The sequence below is a fragment of the Nomia melanderi genome, chromosome 8, assembly GCF_051020985.1.
Source record: "Nomia melanderi isolate GNS246 chromosome 8, iyNomMela1, whole genome shotgun sequence".
NCBI lineage: Eukaryota > Metazoa > Arthropoda > Insecta > Hymenoptera > Halictidae > Nomia > Nomia melanderi.
Window position 1 is genome coordinate 18,504,701 of NC_135006.1, and position 20,474 is coordinate 18,525,174.

The 20,474-nt window shown below is 50.7% G+C and overlaps 2 protein-coding genes across 5 annotated transcripts in view; one reads left to right on the forward strand and one right to left on the reverse strand.

Moving 5' to 3' along the window:
* The window catches only part of LOC116427318 (Mediator complex subunit 20), a 92,819-nt gene that overhangs the window by 15,395 nt on the left and 56,950 nt on the right, over positions 1-20,474 (reverse strand). The window lies entirely within an intron of this gene.
* The window catches only part of LOC116427315 (facilitated trehalose transporter Tret1-2 homolog), a 68,964-nt gene that overhangs the window by 5,164 nt on the left and 43,326 nt on the right, over positions 1-20,474 (forward strand). The window contains exons 2-3 of one of the 2 annotated variants that reach the window (XM_076370256.1): positions 3,241-3,633; positions 3,695-3,879. In XM_076370256.1, the coding sequence (XP_076226371.1) occupies positions 3,856-3,879 (24 nt within the window). In that variant the 5' untranslated portion in view covers positions 3,241-3,633; positions 3,695-3,855. Of the gene's footprint in view, positions 1-3,240; positions 3,880-20,474 lie in introns of both variants that reach the window. The other variant, XM_076370257.1, reaches the window with a different exon arrangement.

The window sequence follows — 20,474 nt, forward strand, 5'->3', positions numbered from 1 at the left end:
GCGCATAAAGACACGGACCGGGAACGCATCACCTCTTTTTATTCGCGTACCGCCGCGGCCCGGCCGTGGCCCGACCGGCTCGAGGCTACAAATCCTGCAAACGAGCCGGGACAAATTACGTTCCTTCCTTCTTTTTTTGCTTGTACCGCTACCCCGCGCCTCTTTCCTTTCCTAATTACCCATCGGAAGGGATTACTTTCTCGCCCTTACTCTCTACTCGCGGTGGCAGTGTCGCGCGATTCGTTTCGGTAACGAGACGCTGAAACATCGGAAACGTGCTTTCCCTTCTTCTTTTTCTTTTTCTTTTTCCTTTTCCTTTTCCTTTCCTGCCGGGAATAGAAATATCACCGTCCACCGATACCACGTAATCGTTGCCGAATGCTCGTAATCTCGTCGTTCTTTTTTCCAGATTGTTTTTCCAGTTGCTAGAATTGTTCATTTTCCATCGATCGTTATCTATACGTTTGCGTATAATACGTATAATACGTACAGCACGTGCATACCATAGACGATTTTTTAATGGTTATAGAATCGTGCAACAATCCCTTCGATTCCACTTAACGGATGTCGTAACACGACTATCCGGAGTGTAAATTCTTCCTTCCATCGTATAATCCTATAGCTATCGGCTCTTTTATCGCGCGAGTAATACTACCACCCACGCCATCTTAAGCTTCATCAAACTCCTCGGCCGTAGAATCTTGTCGAATCACAGCAAGGCGACGGAAATAATTTCATTGCTGTATTTGTACTTCGGTTTCGAATCCCAAGTTACAAGGTACACCCGTAATAACCGTTAACCATTAAATTCCTGGAATGTCCAGAAATCCGTTTGGATATCGCGACTGAACGTTAGAAAGGAAAATTGTAGAGAGAATGGAAAATTCGCGAGTCCGACGTTTCATTCTTTTGGCGTGTTCGACTGGTAGGTTCGATCAGTTAATAAATTATTCCATTTCCGAGCGCGATGCAGCTAATAGCGACGCGAGTTAATCCCGTGGCAGGGAATCCCTTTCGCCAGTGAAGTTTTCTAGCAGTGCCGGGACGGGGTCGGGGGTCGGGGATCGGGGATCGGGGAACGGGAACGGGAACGGGTTCTATACGGGATCGATTCGACGGGACCGGTTAGATTGCGAGGGTTGCATTTCGGCGGGGCGTTTAATCCGACCGGTAATTACGGTGAATTCGATCGAATCGATGCTAGCGGCGGTGGCGGGTGCGTCGGTTGAGTTATCACCCGGCTGCCAGAAACAGGGTCGGACTTCGTGACCCGATATTGCGCCGGAACGTTCCGATATTGGCAGCACTTCGGTCTCTCAGGAACGAAGAACAATAGGAGCAGTGGCGTGTGTGCTACACCCCGCTATCTGCAACGAACCGGTCCCCTTTTGCTTTCGCTCAACTTTCCGTCGAGTTTCTCCCTCTGGCACGGTCCCGGGGCCAACACTGCGAAACGGCCGCGCCACGTTCCGATACAGAGAACACACCCGGCGCGACCTTCATCCCGTGAAACGATCGCATCGCGCGCGAAAATAGGCGACGCGAACCGGGCCGAGCTCCTCCTCTTCGCTATCGTTCTTCCGCCATAATGTTTCCAACGTTGATCGTCGATCGCGAAAAAATACCAGAAAAATACCAGAGAAAGACCGGACGAATAGGTCTCGCTGCCGGTATCGTTATCGGTCGGGCGAAATCGACTACGGATCGTTACGCGTTCGTATCGTTCGAACAATGCTGAAATCTCGATCGCGCTAACGAGCCAGATTCGAAGTCGGCTCAGGATCGCGAAACCGGATCGGCTCGCGCACCGACACCCGATACACGCTTCAGGAGCATTGCTCGGGAAACTTTCTTCTCGTCGGCGGAACCACCTTCTTCGGCTTCTTTTCCATCGTATTCCCTCGTACGAGTGACCGTGCTCGTCCCCGATCGGTGGATCCATTGGAGGGCATCGCGTTGTCGCGGCTCGTCGGCAAAGAAAATCCTCGGTGTCGAGCGGACGGGAGATTTTTGTTCGCGCTGCGACGCTCGTATCGCCGTTGCTGCTAATGGACCGCGACGTTTTTACAGGCGGGACTAAAAGCTCCGAGCCATAAAACTGACGTTTCGCGTGCAAGCTATTTATTCGCGCGCGGGTGCGCCGCGCATTTCCGAGCACGCCGTCGCGTCGTGGGACGGCTGTTACTCTTCGCGGGACGATAAGTGACCGCGACGAGTCGCGCGAGCAGGCCCACGGTTCCCGATTCGAACCAGACCCAACGCGTTTCTCGAACTGCTCGCAACCGACAGCAACGATCCGGTTACTCGCGCGCCCGTACGGAACCGAGGAGACGGACCGAGAGAATTCCTCGAAGGACGATGCTATAACGACGCCTCGGAGTTTTACCAATTCTATCCACTTTCACCTTCGCACGCTTTCCTTCTCTTCGACGTTCTTTCGTTCCTCGGACAGAAAATGTCCAGTCTCGTTCCTTCCGACACACGCGTGCGACGTTCCGTTCCGCAATAGCAAAACGCCACTCGAGTTTCTTAGGAAACGTTTTACCGTCGCGCTGTTGAAATCAGAGCGAATCGCTGAATTCCTGGCTCGAGCAAAAACTCGAGCCCCGAGGCTCCTCCTCGAAACTGAATCTTATCTCCGCCCGGCATTTTGCGGCCCCTTGCCGCCAGACGCGACCACCGTCGTGGCGTTATCTTTGCGAGAATATCATTCTAAACGCGGCCTTTTTCAATTGGGTATCGGAATGCGCTTCACCGCTACCTTTGCAATTATTTCTCCAAGCGTACGGTCCCACTACTCGCAAAGTGCCATTTATGCCCAGAAACTTTCTTCTTACTCGACCGAATTGATAGGTATTTACGAATTATTTAACAATTCACGAAACGGCCCACTCAAAGTACGTTACGCGGTAAACTCCAGACTAATTGGAAAAGAAATTCTAGTTGTTTCGAATCGTTTACGATGGAAGAACATTTCATAGGAGATTCAGCTGCTCGCCAATGAATCGGCGTATAAACGAATTTCATTGAATACCGGTCTGAAAGGGTCGGCTATTCGGTTTGACGAGCCGTAAGGTTCGAAGGCTCGTTGAAAATTTCAATCAAGCCGCGTAGATCCGCGATCAATGGTGAAACAGAGTGGCTCGATCCGTCGCGCGATTCGCGATTTCACGAGATCGACCGGCCGGTCGCATTCGGAACCTTTGTCAACGAGATTCTCTCTCTTTCCGCTTTTCACAGAAGGATCCCATGCGAGTCCGAGAAGAAAATCTGAGTAGAACCGCAACGACGGAAGCGAGCCGCAGCAGCCAGTGACCTAGATGCGCGTACGCGGTACGCGGGATCGTGCGCGCCTCGCACACACACTCCTGCACGAATCTCAATGGAGAAAGAAACAAAACGACAATAATGGGGAGAGCAGAGATTAACCGCAACCTCGACAATAATCACGCAAGACTGACGATTAACCGATTAATCGATCCGGGCAGACCGAAATGCCGGCCGAGCTATCGATATAAACAGGTAGAAACAAGAGGAGACTAATCGAGTCGAGAAACAAGAATAGAAAATTGGAAGAATCGAAAGAGAGGAAATTACCAGCACGGCGGATCGTCGACCTCGAGGATCGTACCGGTAGATTTTCATCGGTGTTTCTCCGCGTTTCTCTCGTGACCGGTTTCATCGTTCGTTTTAGGGGGATGTGAATTGTAGATTGCGATGGATCACGGGAAGCGACAGATTCGAGAGAGACCCTGGGAAAAAATCTTGGAACGGGCCTGATACACTCCCGGAGAGCCCAGCCAGAGTTTTTCGTTCGTGAAAGGACGCTGCGACCGGACCCAGAGAAAAGGAGCGATGTCACTGAATCACAGATATTACGTGAGTATCGAGTCACCCTTGTCGATACATTCAAAGATCCCTTCGGAGATGAAATTTTCCTGTCGAGTCGTCCAATGACCCGACACATTCTACGATAAACCGACCGTTTCTCCGATCCTTGGTTCCACTGATTTTTTCTTCGTTCCTCAAATCGTTTCGCCAAATCATTCTTCCGACGAGTAGAGTAGACCAGAGTGGAGTAGAGTAGAGGAGAGTAGAGGGTTCTTCCGAGTTGTAACACGGATTTCAAATCGTAGAGCGATTTCCTTATAGATTGCGGCCGAATCAGAGCGAGTCTGTTAATCGCGAATAAAAGCGAGTAAGAGAACAAGCAAATCGACACCGGAAAGGCGAGAGTAACACGGACTGGCCGATTCGAGGGAAATCGTCCGGGTCCGATCTATCGGCGAATCTCACGCGAGAATAGCGGAATCGTGGCCCGATGAAACGTTTATTCCGCTTCCGATAATATTTCTTTTCAGAGCGGAGCCATGCTTAAGATGTTTCCAGTGAGCCGCGGACTGATAGGACCGCTGTTATTCCCCTCCCTTCTATCCCTCCGGGGTAGAAACTTTTCGGTCTTAAGAGCCCCGAAGGAGTTTCGCCGCGAACGGAAACGCCTCGGCTGGCTCGAAAGTCGGTTACTGGGTTGAAATCATTTCGGCGACGAAAGACAAACGCCGAGAACCCGTATCCTACCAAAATACAATGATATTTCATTCCACCGAGTTGATTGCTTTGAAAATTAGTGAAAAATATCGAGTTCTTTCGGCGAACCTCCTTCGTCCGAATAGGAATCTAGGTAACGATCGACACCCGGTAAATCTGTCCCGATGGTGTCGCGCGATAAACGATAAACCAAGGCGACTGGCGGCCACCACGGGTTTCTCGCGACGGATGCGGAACCTTCGCGTTTTCACGAAACAACCCGGTGTCCTCCGCGACGCGTCGCGATGCACCGATCCACCGCGGTGGCCAGCAGTTAATGGATAAGCGTGCACGAACGTAGGTTACCGACGCGTCGCCGCTGGATATCGACCCGGCTGCATCCGGACAGGATGCACCGTTTCTCCCCCTTTTTCTTCGATACGCGGATATTCGAGATCCTGTTGCGTCGATTGTTCTCTCTATCGTTAATCGACCGTGACATCCAGAATTCAACGATTCTTAAACCGTGCTCGCCGCTTTAATCGCGTTTCTTCCTCCGAGTAGAGTCTCCGAAGTAAATTACCGGTCCATCGATGCGGTGCGTACTCGTGTACCGATGCTCTCGCCAGAGTAAAATTCCTTGCGAGTTCCGCGAGAGGTTTCCGGAACATTAATGTCCCGGCATTAGCGTTAAAAGCACGGTAGCCCAAGCGCCGGCAATGGATCGGGACACTCGGTATCGCGTAACAGGCAATAAATTACGAGCCGCGAGCAAAGATTCCAGCTTCCCACGCGTCTTGTCGGAAGATCGGATCCAGAAGCGAAGGAGTCGAAGCGGAACGCGTCACGGTTTCCGGTGACGATGCCCCCTCGTCCGCGGCATTTTCCGCCTCGACACCCGAAAAAGATCATCTGTCCCGTGTACAGTGTATCTCGCGAATCTCTCGACGACCGGTTCTTAGGCAATCGAATATCGACGCGTGTACAGGCGTCTCTTTCCCTTTTCAAAGGAGAGAGCGCGCGCGCGCGCGCGGTGTTCCGATACTTATGAGCGGGGGTGTACGCGTCTCGTGTTTTTCTGCCGGCTGGATGTAACGCCGCGTTTATTCATAGCCGAGCGGCACGTGCAAAACAGCCACGCGAGTCGCAGATGCGTGCAATCAAGGGGTTTCACGGGTGCCGCCGGTCGGCCGCCGATCGTGTTATCCTTTTGCTCCTCGCGGAACCATCGGCCGCACTGAATCATCCGCTCTATTCGCGGAGGGGGCATCCCGCGCGACGCCCACGAACAGTGTTTTTCCTGTGCGTTCGACGATCGCCGGATTTTTGTCGCGATCCTCACCGGCTACGCCTTACGAGCGACCTCGCTCCTCAACCCTTTGCTCCCAACCACCCGCGCACCGGCTAATCCTTTCGCTTTCTCGTCATTTACGCTTTCTATCGTCGAGCGACGCGGCAGTCGATTTAATCGTGAATTTTCGAATCGACCGAGGAGAAAACCATTGGAAAGTTCGAGCAGAGAGAACGAAGTTCGACTCGCAAACATTCCATCTCCTCTCCGAGCTATTTCGCTGAAAATGCAAACATTTCGGATACTAGTTTTAAATCGAATTGTTTTCATCTCGCTTTGCGCTAGTTTTCCTTTTTTATGGGAGAACTTTTTCAGGGATCGAATAAAATCGCTTCTCTTTTTTTATTCGTCGATTCGTCGTCTTTCTTATTTGTTCCTTTTTCCTTTTCTTTTAAGCAGCTTATTCGACCACCGGTAAAAGGTGCCAGCGAGTAATTTACGATTTTCACCGCCCCGTTTTATCGCGATCCTGGAAGAAACGCGCGAAGCGAACTTTCCAGTTTTTCGCAGTAAAACCTTTTGGGATGGCGGTGCGAGGGGTGGGATCGTTCAGCCGGCGCGGCGTCAGGGATATTCCCTTTAAAAAGATTTTTCAACTCCTTCGCCGAATCTTTAGCGACGAGGGCTGAGTCTCGAAACCATCTTTCGACGTTCAATCCCCCCCTCTGTTTCAAACATCTTTTCTAACAACGATTGCGATTCCTCGCTATTACTATGTAAAAGATCGGACGATCTATTCTTCTGTACAATAAAAATATCTTTGACGGTCATCGTTTGCGATCAATGAAAAAAGCAGCACAGCGGTAATGAAATAACGCCTAAGAACGAATCAACGATCGATCGCAATTTTCCCAGAGAACGTTCGCGGACTGGATCGACATTCGAAGACAAGCCACGCACACGTTCGTTTCGAAAGCCATCGCGTTCGAGCAGTGTCGATCGGCCGTGTTATCGACGCTACGATCCGGCCACCTAAACGATTCGTAGAACTCGATCGGAAACGACCGAGAGATTCGACCGAGATTCGTGAGTTGCCGTTGCGATTTTGCCGATTCTCGATACCAGAGGAACTGCCACGATAACGTTTCGGCCAATCTGTTCTCGAGATCGCTATAACGATCTCTCGCGGCAAGACTTTCGATTTTCCCGTCGTTCGCCGATCAACTCGATAGTTTTCCAGATCGAGCACGCTTACAGTCGACGCTTCGAAAAGAATTCGCAGAAATGGAAAGAAGCGAAAATAAAGCCGTGGCCGGACGACAGCGGGTGGAAGGGATCCGATAATCCGGACCCCCGACGATACCCCGGCGAGTCTCGATTGTTTACCGAGATTAATCGATGCCTGCGCGCGCGCTCGCTGCAACAGAGTGAAAGAAGCGAAATGAAACTCTCTGCGTAAATCCGCAGCGGATATAGCACAGCGCGTCGCGTCGCGTCGCGTCGCGTCGCGTCCTCGAGTGGAGGGATGATCGCGCGACGGAGCAACGGAGAGAGAGAACTCTCTCCCTCGGCCAGAGGGAGGGGTTGGGCTCGCACTGCCAAAACCCGCGACCCAGATACCGATCGACCCACCGACACACATTATGGGAGGGGGGCCAAAATGCTCGAGAGGGGCGGCAAAGAGAGAGACAGCCCGAGGAACCACCCCGTTGCGCTATGCGCACTTACCGTGCGTTACCGTTTCCTCGCTCTCCCCACCCACCAGCCCTGTCCGTCTTTGGATCTCTCGAATCCCTTTCGACGATTGACCACACCGGCAAATAATGCATCGCTTCTACGGTCGTTTAAACGACGAATATTTCTATGGATTTATTCTGGATTCGATCGAGTCGGATTCGTAGATCACTCGGTTCCGTGAGAAACGGTCAACTAGCCAACCAAGTCCTAACATTTCGATTCTTCCCAGCTGCCGGTATATATACCTTGGCCTTCCTTTTTCAACTTTGCATCGTTACCGCGCGCCCCGATCATTGTTTCTTTTCGTAAGTTTGCGCCAACTTCTGATTGGAATACCTCTCTTTCCTTTGTTGTCCGTAAGGAGCGCGGTCGTTTGTCGCGTCTTCCGTTCGTTCCGAACTTTTTCTTCTGCTCGTTAGCTAGACTTTCCTTCCGAAGATACCTAGGATCTTTCGCGTCAGCTAGGCCACGAGACCTTTCGTCTTTCTCGTAGCGCCGAAATTCCAATGTACGTATCCTCCGATTTCGGGCGTACATTTTCCCCGCTATCGTCGCAGGTTGAATCGCCTCGGGGCTCGACTTTGTGCACGCGTGAACGCACGCCGCCATTCGAATCCACGCGTCTCGACTCTCGAGTCTCGAGACCAGGGTACCGGGGCGCGAACTTCTGATGTACCGTTCCGCCTTGATGCGTAGCACTCGGTGCACTTAGGGCTCGACTGCATCAGCGGCTGCTTCCTCTCTTGCCACGGCAAACGCGGAAGCTCGAACGGCAGAAGCTTCGAACGGTGCACGCATACCGCTTAGAATAGAATAGAGTACTACGCGCGGACACGATGCTGCAACCGCGTCGGATCGACGTTCGTACGTGTGTCGCGCTGCAACCGAATCAACGCTATCGTCGACACCGTGGCGACGCGGCGAACCGATACACGGCTAATTCACCCATTGGATCTTCCACTCTCGAGCCGACAGTTATTTATTTTTATACAACTCGAATCGACCTTTACGTTTCCATGTTTCTTGTGCGAATCAGAGATCCAGTCGGACAACGATGGATGCAATTGAAACGGATTCCAGTTACGTAAACAGATTTTCTTTTCTAAATTCACGAAACAAAGACAAAGTTCGAGGAATCACAAGTGCCGGTAGGTACGTTGACCAGCCTGCTTCAGGCTTCCCTCGACTCGAGGAAACGACAAAGACAGGTGAGCCGAGGCGTCCTCTCGGCCGAGGTAACCTAGCTCTGCCGCCGCTCTTTACACCATCGTCCGAACGTTAACGGGAGCAACCCTCTCGACGTCCTGACCCAGCTGCGCTGGATCTTGGCACCCTGGCCAATCCTCGATTTCCTTTTTACCCGCTCGATGACACTCCACCAGCCTATTATCGACAGATTGTTAAGGCAGAATAACGTCGGGGAATCTCCCCTACCGGGTTCCGTTTAAACCGTCACGTACCCGTACGTCGGCGTCGTGCATAAGAAGCTAAATTTCTTAGGCATGCCCTAAATCTACCTTTTCTTATCCGGGAATACTGGGAATAAAGAAATATCCGAGAAGAAAATTCGATAGCGATAGTTGTCTCGACGGAGGATCGTTAAACGGGTTCAAAGGTGTGGAGAACGAATCGCCTCTTCGGTTTCAAGATTCATCTTCGAGTTCCGAGTCGAAAGCAAAGTTCTCAAATACGTTTACCTTCCAAGCGAATTCGCGCCGCGAATCAGGAATATTAAGAGTTTCTATTTCGCGGAATACGTTACAGCAGTGCAGATGTCAGCGGCCGGAATAGACGAGAGCCCCGGTTGAATTTTCAATTTCTCCGTTTCGCGAAAATTTCCTTCGTTTTCGAGATTAAGAGGGTCGCCACGGTGCTCTCGATTCTCCGAGGCACCGTGCGCGAAACTTCTCCTCGAGGAGCTCTCAACTTTCCGGCGAAACGAGACTCGGCTCGCGAAACTGGGAGTTGGGAGAATCGCCGGAGAGAAGGGAGGACGAAAAAATCGTTGGATCGAAGCCTGGGCGCGTCGATTGTCGCGAGACACCGCCGCCGGGAATCTTGAACTTCCTCGTAAACGTATTAAATTTGACGAGATACGAAGTCCTATAACCCACCGTCACATTTAGAACAGTAATATGCATAAACGGATTGTCCCACAAACTTGTAAGGGTTAAGTTTACCATGACGGCTGATTAACCGCGGCCCCAGAAGGGGCAGGCAGCCGTATGTCCCGTTGCTGGACTCTGTCCAGTATTCCCTCGCAGCTGGCGAATTTACGATTATTTTCGCGGCCGGCGGCTAACGTCGCCGTTAAACGGGCTAGCCGCAGACTTCTCGGCCAAAACAAAAATCTCCTACATGACGCCAGATCCCGGAGATTTACGCGGCAGCCACCACTCCTCTCGCGCAGCGTCGACGCCTTAGCAACCAGATCGAAAGACGTGTCTCTCCGTTCGAAACCCGTGCTTTTCTCGTTCACGAGGAAAGACCTCCTTATCTGGTTAACCTCTCGCAACCGAGTGAAACTATCGTCCCCGTACTATCGCATAATTATGCAACTTTTCTGGAAAAACTGAATACGAAGCGGCTGAATTCCGGTTACGAGACAACGTACGGATAACCGATTCGTTTCCGAAATTACTTGTTACCGAAACGTCTTCCGAAACTGGGACAGCCCGATTATTCGATCGAATACGTTGTACGTTATCGAGGACAACCCGTAGAGGAATGTTGAAAGAATCGAGCGAAACGTTGCGGCAAACAACGCGAACCGAAAGTCTCGCGAACGGAAACTCTTTATTTTTTCTTGTCCATATTTATTTTCTCGAACGTTTCTTCTGGAACGGATAGTAAAAGATGTGCAACTATCAAAGGAGACTCTCTCTCTTTCTCTCTCTCGAAACATGAACGGGCGGATTTGTTTACCGGAGATCCAGTTGTCATGCTCGCGTCACACTTATCTGCGAGTTTTCTAATTGAAAAGTGCCCGCGATACAGGCTATCATTCCCAATTAAGATAAGTAGCCTCCAACCACGATCCGCGATAAACGGAGAAAGTATTAGGCGGTGTCGGGTTGTCCGCGATTCTCTGGTTCAACGAATCGTTGCGAACGACGTTCGCGATGGAAAACTGTATCGCGCGATCCTCCCCAGTCTCGTTCGGATGCGACGCGTCGCGTCTTTCGATCGAAAGATTCGAAGGGATATCGTTGCACGCGGCGAAACGAGCCGACGTCTCGACGACTCGAATGATCGGCTCGTAGATTTTTCGTCGAGCACGAGCGTAAAGGGGACGGGAGACGCAGGACTTTTCGCGTGAATTATCATCACGGCAATCCCAGCAATTTGATTTACGAGCGGAGATTGTCTCTGACGTAACTAGGTTGATTAGTACCGCCGGGGCGGATCTGTCTCGAAACATTCTTGCGAGACCGTGCGATGATCGCGCGACGATCGAGCGCGCTTTCACCGCGATCTTTTACTAGTTCGCGTTATCTATACGACTTTACGTTCTAATTAATTTCAAGCGACGGCACACTGCCTGTCGTCGACCATTCGATCCGACGATACAGACGCGGACGAGTCGAGATTACGAGCGTCACGCGTATACCGGTTCTCTGGAACTTGCGACGGGCATATTTATTTCCCGCGAATGTCTGGAACGATTTCGATCCGCTTCGCCGGTCAGCGTTTAACCCCTTAACTGTTCACGTCGCGGTGGTGCACGTCGCGGTAGGCGATTCGAAGGAACAAGGAAAAATATGTCTCGAGCCTTCGTCGCCGTTTCGTTGAGCTTTTGAAAAGAGCTGATTATTCACCGATCAATCGGATGAATTATTAAGACCCCCGAGTGTCCGCGCATTATATTCTTCCGCTTTACTCGTGATTTTCACTCGAAAGAGGAAACGCGCGAGATCACGATCCGATAAGCGAAATGCAAAACGGGATAAGGTTTACCGCCGTCGGTGCAAATTGAGCGCGACAATCGCCGAGATGAGCACGTATACGAGTTTTTCGGTAATAAATATTTCAGTCGGACGCTTCCGACCGGCCGCGTTCGGACAGAAGAGCGTGGGTGGAGGAGATCGAGCGACTCAACTGGCGAATAAATATTTCATCGTTCCACGAGGAACCTCGGATTTCATACGGCAGCTTTGAACTTGCCCGCGCGCGGTGTGTCAACAACCTGCTAGTTCTCTCTAGAAGAAAACTCTCCTGTGGCCGACGCGTGCTATGCATGCGCGCGCTTTTATGGAGGATACCTATGCAGTCGGGAAACACTGTTTATTTCGTTGCTCGAAGCTCGTCGAAAATCCTCCGAGCGGATCGATCGAACGAACCGGTTGAATTTCTTTGTCGCGTCGGGATCGATCACCTCCGAAACGGGAAGGGAGATCCGTTAACGGACGTCGCCGCCGCGAAATCGCTCGCGAGCAAAACTCGCCGACTGTTTGTACGAAGCTTTTCTTTTGCAAGCGGACTGCTTCTGTTCTCGTTTAACTCTCCATGTCCTGGATTCATTGTTCTTAGCTTTTACCGCTGTCTTTGTTCCAGATGGTCCTTGTTTATTCGAGCACTGTGTATCCCGAATAAAAATGATACTTCGCCATGAGAACGTTCTCTAAGAATATATAAGAACAGAATGTACAAGAATGTGTAAGAATGTAGGTTTCAGGGCCGCTGAGCTTCTTCGGTGTAAATTGGATTGTGCTCGACGGCGGGAAATTCGAACAAGCGGGCCGTGCCCTTATCGCGAAATGACTCTCGCGTCGTCGGATGGCTCGGTGCGTCGGCGGTGTGCGGTGCCGTGACGGGGTCGGAAAATTTTCAACGGCGTCTCGCGAACTCCATTTTCTCTCGGCGTAAATTTCATTCCGCGCAGGAAATAGCTCGACACTGATTTCGAAATAAATGGATCCGCGAGGCGAAAAAGTTGCCGCCTCCGACTCGCTGGAAATAGAAACAGTTATCGGAAGAGAGAAGTTCTTTCTCTCCATCCTCGATGGTTCGCACGCGTCTCGACCGTTGCCTTGAAAAACGAGAAGGAGCAAGAATAACGATCGTATAGAATCGGTTTTACCGGAGTTTACCGAGAAATTGGAACGGTCCGAACGCAACGCGCAAAGAGCAGAGCAAAGACGATTCGAGCCCGAGCGCGTCTCCGTTGACCCAGCCTTGTATCGGAGCACACGCTCGTATAGGTTGCGCCAGGAACGATGCGTGCTCCTTGCGACGATAATAGAACATTGAGCAGGAAGATCCGGCGCGAGGAAAAAAGCTCTTCCGTCGCAAAAATCTAATCGGAGAACGATACAGGAAATTTGTCCAATCCCGTTGCATCCTCCCACTGCAACGAGGATAGCATTATGCGAGCCCATTGTCCGACACTTCGCCGGGGCTAGTCGTTATCGTCGTCCCCGTCTCGTGCCGAGCGAACGAAGAATCCTTTGAAAGGTCCCGGAGAAAAGGCGGGGATGACGATGGCCGGCGCGAGGGCTGGGACGCGCCTGGATGCATCGGCGGAGTAACGAGGTCTATACAGAGCACGGCAAGGCTAGGCCGCGCGAACCTAACACGTGATTTATGAAACAATTTCCCGTATCCCGAGAGGCTTGACTCTGTCTAGCTTGAAACTTATCCGCCATGAGAACGGGACCGCGGTTCTCAACCTTTCTTCCTCCGTGGTTCCAACTTGCGAGGAAAACCAATCCTACCGTGCTAAATATTTCATTAGATTTTTCATTTATTTCTTCGATCGCTCCTTCAAACGTTTCAACGAAACGCAACGTTATTCCGAGGGCCGAATTTTCCTCGGACCCAATATTCTAATTTCATAGGGGCCGTCCAAGTCGAGCAAACCATCTACCGCGAAGGAAAACCACTCCCCATAAAAAGACAGTCGAACGCAACGAACGCATAATAATTGGACGGCCGGGTAGAGACAATTTCAATTGATTTCCCGGGCAGGACGGAAATGAAGATCCATCGTTTCTCGGCCGTATCTACTCCTAGATCGGTTTTCCCCGCTCCCCTGCACTCCGTGGCAACATCTTTCCACCGAGGAGGATTGCCAGTCCGCCTAAATAAATAATCGGTCAAATGAAATTCAATCGGCGACCGGTGTTATTCGGGTCACTCGATCTCCGCCGATCGATCCTGGCCCGTTTTACAACCGGAAGTCCACCGGAACCGTCGCGTCGCGTCACGTCCACTTCGTTTCGGAGGCCGTTCGTTCGTGGGACGCTTCTAATATCCTGACCTCTTCGGCAACCTCGATGAAATCGCTATCGAAATGGTTATCGAGATCGCGTCGAGCAGGTTATTTTCCCGCCAATTTCTCCTTCTTATTCTGGAAGACAGAGTTTCGAGGTCGGGTCACTTTCGAGGTTGCTAGCGCCGATTTAATCCCCTAACCCAGTCATTCCTTTATTCTGGACGCGACTATTTTCTTCGCGATACGTTCATTGAAAATCGACCATTAATATTTCTAATTCTTATCTCAATCGATAGACCAATAAAAGCTATGCATCGGATAACTGTTTCGAAGAACATTGTGCTCCGGCGCGCTAAATATTCAAACTTCATCACTGTTCCAACTCGTAAAATACATATAAGAGCGAGCGCAATGTTCAAAGTTTTAAAGGCAAGAAAAATTAACCCTTTCATGGCGAGAAAGCACCGAGAAGAACAGCACATTAAGAATTCAAGCTCTCCACCCCCCTTGACCCAATTCCCGTGGACGCGTCGCGTCTCGTCGCGTCTCGTCGCGTCTCGTCGCGTCTCGTCGCGTTTCGTCGGCGACCGGTGGATCGCAACGACGCGAATTACACAAAAGTAACGAAGCATGTGTCGATATTCGATAGTAGGTATGCACGGGGTTTTAAAGGACATTTCTCGATTCCGTCCAGGCCGCATGCATATGCATGCCGAGGAAGGCACGCGCCTCCGAGTGTCTCGTCGAAAGACGGAACGCGGCGCAGAGCCACGATTTTCATTCTAAAGAGAAACGATGAATAAAAGCGATGCTCGGCGGGGGCGGAATAGAACGATCCGATCAAAGGGGATCGAGGGACAGAGAATGCTACCGGCTAACCGAACAATCGATCGCGCACGCATCCAGCACTCTTCCTTGAAAAATCAGGATCAAAGTATTTAACCGTCTACACGGAATGTTAATAAAATCTCGAGTATCGTTAACCATCAAATTTGTTCGAACACAACGGGTAATAGTTGTCCAGCCCTGTTTCGCACTCTTAACGTAACAGCCGATTAATCTTGTTAATGTAAATCACGCGAAGCTGCACAAACGACGAATCTGTAGAGGCATGTTCTTCGTTGTCAGGAATAACTGCACGCGACGCATAATGCAACCGCGCTGTCCCTCGATAACCTCCTTTCATCGACGTTTTCGTAATCTGTAATATCAACGTATAGATTCCATCTTGAAAAGAATAAGAATAGTCGAAGGAAGAAGAGGAAAGAAGAAACGTTTCGGTGAACCAGACGCGCCGAATCCAGAATCCTACCCTCGTGAACAGTGAATGTAATAACTCGGAATAACTAGAAGAAAGAAAGAAAACCGTAATATAAAGCTCTCCGAGACACCAGATGGAATAAGAAACGAGAACGGAGCAGGAGAAGAAAGTCTGGCTTCTCTCGGAAAAGGCAATAAATTGTCGCGACACCCTCTTCAACCCCCGCGAACCCTTTCCAGAAGCGAGGGCCGACTGAAATTTTTAAGCTTTCCATCGTTCGAGTCAGAGACGATTCCGTTTGTTTGACATTTTCACCGCGACCGCCACCGCCATCACCCCCGGTTCTGCACGCGGAGAATTTCAGTTTCCCCGGGGCCCGCTAGGCGAGCGAGGAATGAAAATTACCGCTTAGCATCGCGATCCTGGGAGGACTCTACCGCAGTGGCCGTAAAAACGCCGCACTGCAGAGCGCGAAGGACTTTGGAAAACGGTCGGATAGCGTGACCCAGATACGCCCCAGTCGAACGATACGCGTTAAAACACGTGTCAGATACACGAGGGACGTAGCCACGGAAAAAGAGAGGAGTGGCCCTTCGAGTCGGCTTCCTCTTTTGTTTGTACCACTGGTTTTTCCCTTTTTCCCTTTTTCCCTTTTTCCCTTTTTCTCCTTTTTCCTTTTCTTTCCGCTTTACTTTCCGCTTTACTTTCTGCTTTACTTTCTGCTTGCCTGTGGAACAACCCTTTCCCTGCATTCCAGTCCCTCTTCGATGCTTTTCACCTCTTCGATTCCGCGTAATTGACGCACCTTTGTTACTCGACAAAGAGCAGTAGGGAACTCTCTCTCGACTGTGCAACATTTAATTCCGTCTCTTCTCGAACGGTCGCGCAGATGTAACTAGCACACTGTACAATAATATACGAAACAGTATCAAGCTCGCAATGCGTTATTTTAGTGTCTTACGACTGTCTAACCCGGTCAGCGTGTTAATCTTCGTCGTTAACGTTTCACTGCTAACCGCGACGCAGCTGGCAAAGCGCTGTTAGCGTTACCCCACGATCGTACATGTGTCTGTGCAATAAACACAAATTGCCACTCCGACCGATTCCGGTACATCTATTATTTCTGTAGCTATCTTTTCATCGTAAATTCGACGCCTGAAAAGTAACTTGTTACCCATAAAAATCATTCAACGTATCCGGCAGCGTACCTTCAACGGAGAATCTCCCGATTCCTTTTTTCCGATACGACTGCAAGGGAAAGGAACAAGGTATCTAGACGGCACGCGAAGGAAGGAAACGCGGTGGAAACGCGGTGGAAACGCGGAGGAAACGCGGAGATGCATCGATCGAGCCGTGGCCGCATCGAGCCCCCAGAAACAACGATATCCGACCCGGCGATGAACAATACCGGAGACGAACGCGTCTATATGGAATTGTCTCGCGGTTTTAATACAAGCCGAACCCCGCTTCGGTTCTCGGATAATTAATTCCGTTCCGTCGTGCTTCCCGACGCGTTCTCGTGCGTTCGTTTCTCTCGACTTCTCCGATCCGCTCCGTCCACTTGACCGACCGTTACTAATTAATCCAGTACTCGTGCCAGCGTCCATCCGAAATCTAAGGCGGCTTCTGTCGTCCCTGCGCAACACGACCCAGGGGCATTTACGTTCGTTCGATTTGATTTTACACACCATTCGATCACGGATAACAATGAGAAACTAATACCGTGTTATACGCGTCTACCGAATCGCTTCACATATTTCGCGAGTTTCGAAAATACTTGCGCAGAATCGGAATAACCTTTTCGGAATAACTTGTTTCGTTGCACGACGCACGACGACGGTCCCTTTGAAATAATGGTTGGAACGGTGCGCCGTCCGATGGTCAATTGTCCTCTTTCTGTCGTGTCACGAAATAAAACGAAATAAAACGAAATAAAACGAAATAAAACGAAATAAAACGAAATAAAACGAAATAAAACGAAATAGAAATACGCAATCTCGTGACCCAGTTTTTAATAATTCCGCGCGGATCCCGCAGGTCGATGCAACATGCTCGGAAACGCTTGGAAAATGAATAAAAATTTATTCGCCGCATCGTATCGCGCGAAATACTTCTCGTTTTTACGGGCGGACGAGGTTCGCGAGTGTTCCGGCGATACACAGCTGGCCGTGGATTCACCGATAAATGTGAAATCGGGAGGGTGATTACGTGTCGCTGCGCTATCAATTATCCGCATCTTCCGCAATCCCCAGCGCGACACTCGATTCTGGCCGATCGCTCGATCGTTATTTCTACGTTACTTCGAGGGGTAGAACGGCAGATCGAACGGAATAAAATTGATTGGGCGTGCCGTGACAGCAAGGGGTCGCGCGCGAAGACGCATGGAATGCCGGCCGGCGAAAAGGGGTTGCGTTACAAAAGGAAACGGTAAATCACCGATGGAAACGGGTAGCTCATTAATAAGAAGATCGCGGGGTGAGAGATGCCCGGCACCGGCTACTGTGCCCGGGAACTCGGAATTGGCAACCTACCAAGTCACGAACAATACACCCTGAAATTCCGACACGTTTCCCATTGGTACCGATCGGAGGCGGCCGCTGAAAAATCTGCCGCCTCGGCCGGTACTCTTGCTTCCTTCCCTCGTTTGCGAAACAGTACGTCTGGATATCGACGACGCTACGATCGAAACGTCAAGAAACGCTCGAAATTCGGTGTACCTTCGAGACGGAAAAGCCATGCGCGGTTCGGTCGCGGCACGGCTCGTAGAGTCGCGGCGCGTTAATAAATAACGCCGGGCAGGATGCAATGCGGGCTAGTATAATAGCACATTAATACGCCCGATGCGCGCTCAGACAACGAATCGGCGTCGTTAAAGGCTGCCCCACCTTCTTGTTCGTCCCACTCTTCGCGCCATAGGAGATCGTTTGAAATTAATAGAAGGCGTGGAGGATTTATCGACGCGTCTCGCGCTAGATCGCTCGCGAGCAGCCTTACCCTCGGGACCTGTCTTCGTTCCGAACGCGAGCAGCCGAGAGCAACGTTTAAGCCCCCAGTCGTTCGCGGGATCGATAGGTACCTCGCGCGGTGTGTATAATATGTCCGGGGAACGAGCGGTAGATCAAAGCGTGCTGCGAGAGTCTCCTCTAACGCGCCGTACCTCCCGGCTGTAATCGCGGCGCGCGCGCGCCTAAACGCTTTTGCGCGCCAGCGAGACCCGTCTACGTACACGCGTACTTACACCTCTGCGGATCATCCCACACGTTCGCTGTTTCGGTAACTCCGCTGGAAGAGGCCTTTTTACCCGACATCATTTTGCCTCCCGGTCTGTTTCTCTTTCCGCGTTCGAAAAATGCGAATTTTTACGGCCCTCTGTCCGGGAACCGGCCAACTCGCGCTGGGACATCGACATCGACGTTAATATCAACGTCGACATCGTTGCTTCAAGTTCTTTGAAACGCACCTCGGCGAACTCGGCTGATTCGGCAGCCATGGATTTCGAAAGTACCTTCTTTCGCGCGTTCTTCCTCGTCTCGTCGCCGATCTTTGCTGATGTTCGCTGATCTTCGCTGATCTTCGCTGATCTTCGCTGATCTCCGCTGATCTCAGCTAATCTCAGCTGATCGCGTTCGATGAAATCGAGTCTGAATTTTACGCGACAGTGTAAAACCATACGTCTTCGGCATTCATTAACGATTCGAGAAGGTAAAAAGATCTCGTTTCAGGTGGTTGGCACGGTTGGGACACGTTCTTCGGACAGTATTATTCGAACGGTCCACAAAGATCTCGAGCAAAAGACGCCATCCAAAAGCGAGAATAATAATAGCTTGCATAAAAAGTTAATTCACCTGTCTCCCTTTTCGCAAAGCTCTTTTCAGCCGTCGGCGCGCGAGCCTTTATGCTCGCAGTAACGAACTTAGCGAAACAGCCGTTGGCTACGTAACACCGTCGTCGCCGAATGCCGCGTACCACGCCGCCCCATTCAACCCTTGACACTCGAGGGTAGCCAGAGCCACGGCGCGGGCCAGGCCGTGGCTTTGCAGCTACAGGAAATGGAGCGGTGCTTTGAACAGCGGAAACTTTTCTTTGCGCCTCTTTTCGCGTCTTCCCCCGTATCGCGAACAGCCGCACGGGGCCATCGTAACCGGACGACCAAATGGGAACGAAACGTCGCAAATCTACCAATCAATTTTCTACACTGCCAAACACATTTCGCGGGAAAAGGCAGAAGCCGCGAACAACTTTCGAACGCGCGACCAGCTAGCCAATCTTAAAGACCGGGGGCAAATAGAATTCTTCGTTGTCGTCGCGTTGTCCACGATCAAATAGCTACCGCGTTTTTATCTTTTCTTCTTTCTTCGTTTTTGGCAAATCTCCCCAGGTGACTTTACCGAACATAGAATATTCTCTATTTTCCTCTTGAATCGCATAGTTGAAAGAATTTATTTCCGAATATTTTGTTGCTTCTGTCGATTTGTAACAGCCAAAGATACACGGAAATACGGAAATACAATAGCCTTGAGCACCACTGATACTTCTCGAACATGTAGATATAAATTTCATCCTCTCTCGCGGACACTAAATTAGAGATTTAGTCGGGAAATATTTAACAGCCCGCAATACTCGATTTTATAGTCGCCACATATCCTCGGTAAAATACACTTTGTATTCCGTATCCTTTTATTAAAGAAATAGCGGAATATCGCGGGGAAACGGCATCATTAAACGGACACCAGTCATAGAAAATTGATTTTCCTACGAGGACACTAAATAAGAAACTCATTCGGGAAATATCCAACGCGGCGCGACGGCCTCCGTCTTCCCTTTCCGTTTTATAGTCGCCGCGTTTCCGCGTTGAAATATACTTTGTACGACAAACATTCTACCGAGAAAACATTGTAATCGAGAACCACTGGCTAGGAGGAACCGAGGATACGGACCTTATCTCTTTCAATGGTCACTAAATTAGAAATTTAATCAGGGGTTACAGCCTGATACGGAGAAAGAGATTCGAATCCTCGAAAAAATTCAGCTGGAACAGCCCAAGTATCGACCAATCGAATCGATCACCCTCGTCGATCCGACCATCGATCGGATATTTTATTTTCGACTACCTTCCTTTCGACTATCTTCGGAGATTTCACTCGACGATAACGAGGAAAGAAGAGAAACGGATCGTCGACTGGAAAATCTGGCAGAAGTTGGAAACCCACCGGTGAATCGGCTCTCCCGATCAGCCATGAAAGTTTGCGGGTTTCGGGATTTCGGAATTTCGGGATTTCGGGATTTCGGGATTTCGGGCACCGGGACGCACACCTGCGGAAATTCCGTGAGGATCGAACGGATCGGCGGTTTCACGGTTCGCTGGCCACCGCGGCGCGCCGCGATGCCCCGTTTCTACGGAGGTTTCTCCTTCCGTGTTTCGCCCCGAAACACCACCCCTTCCG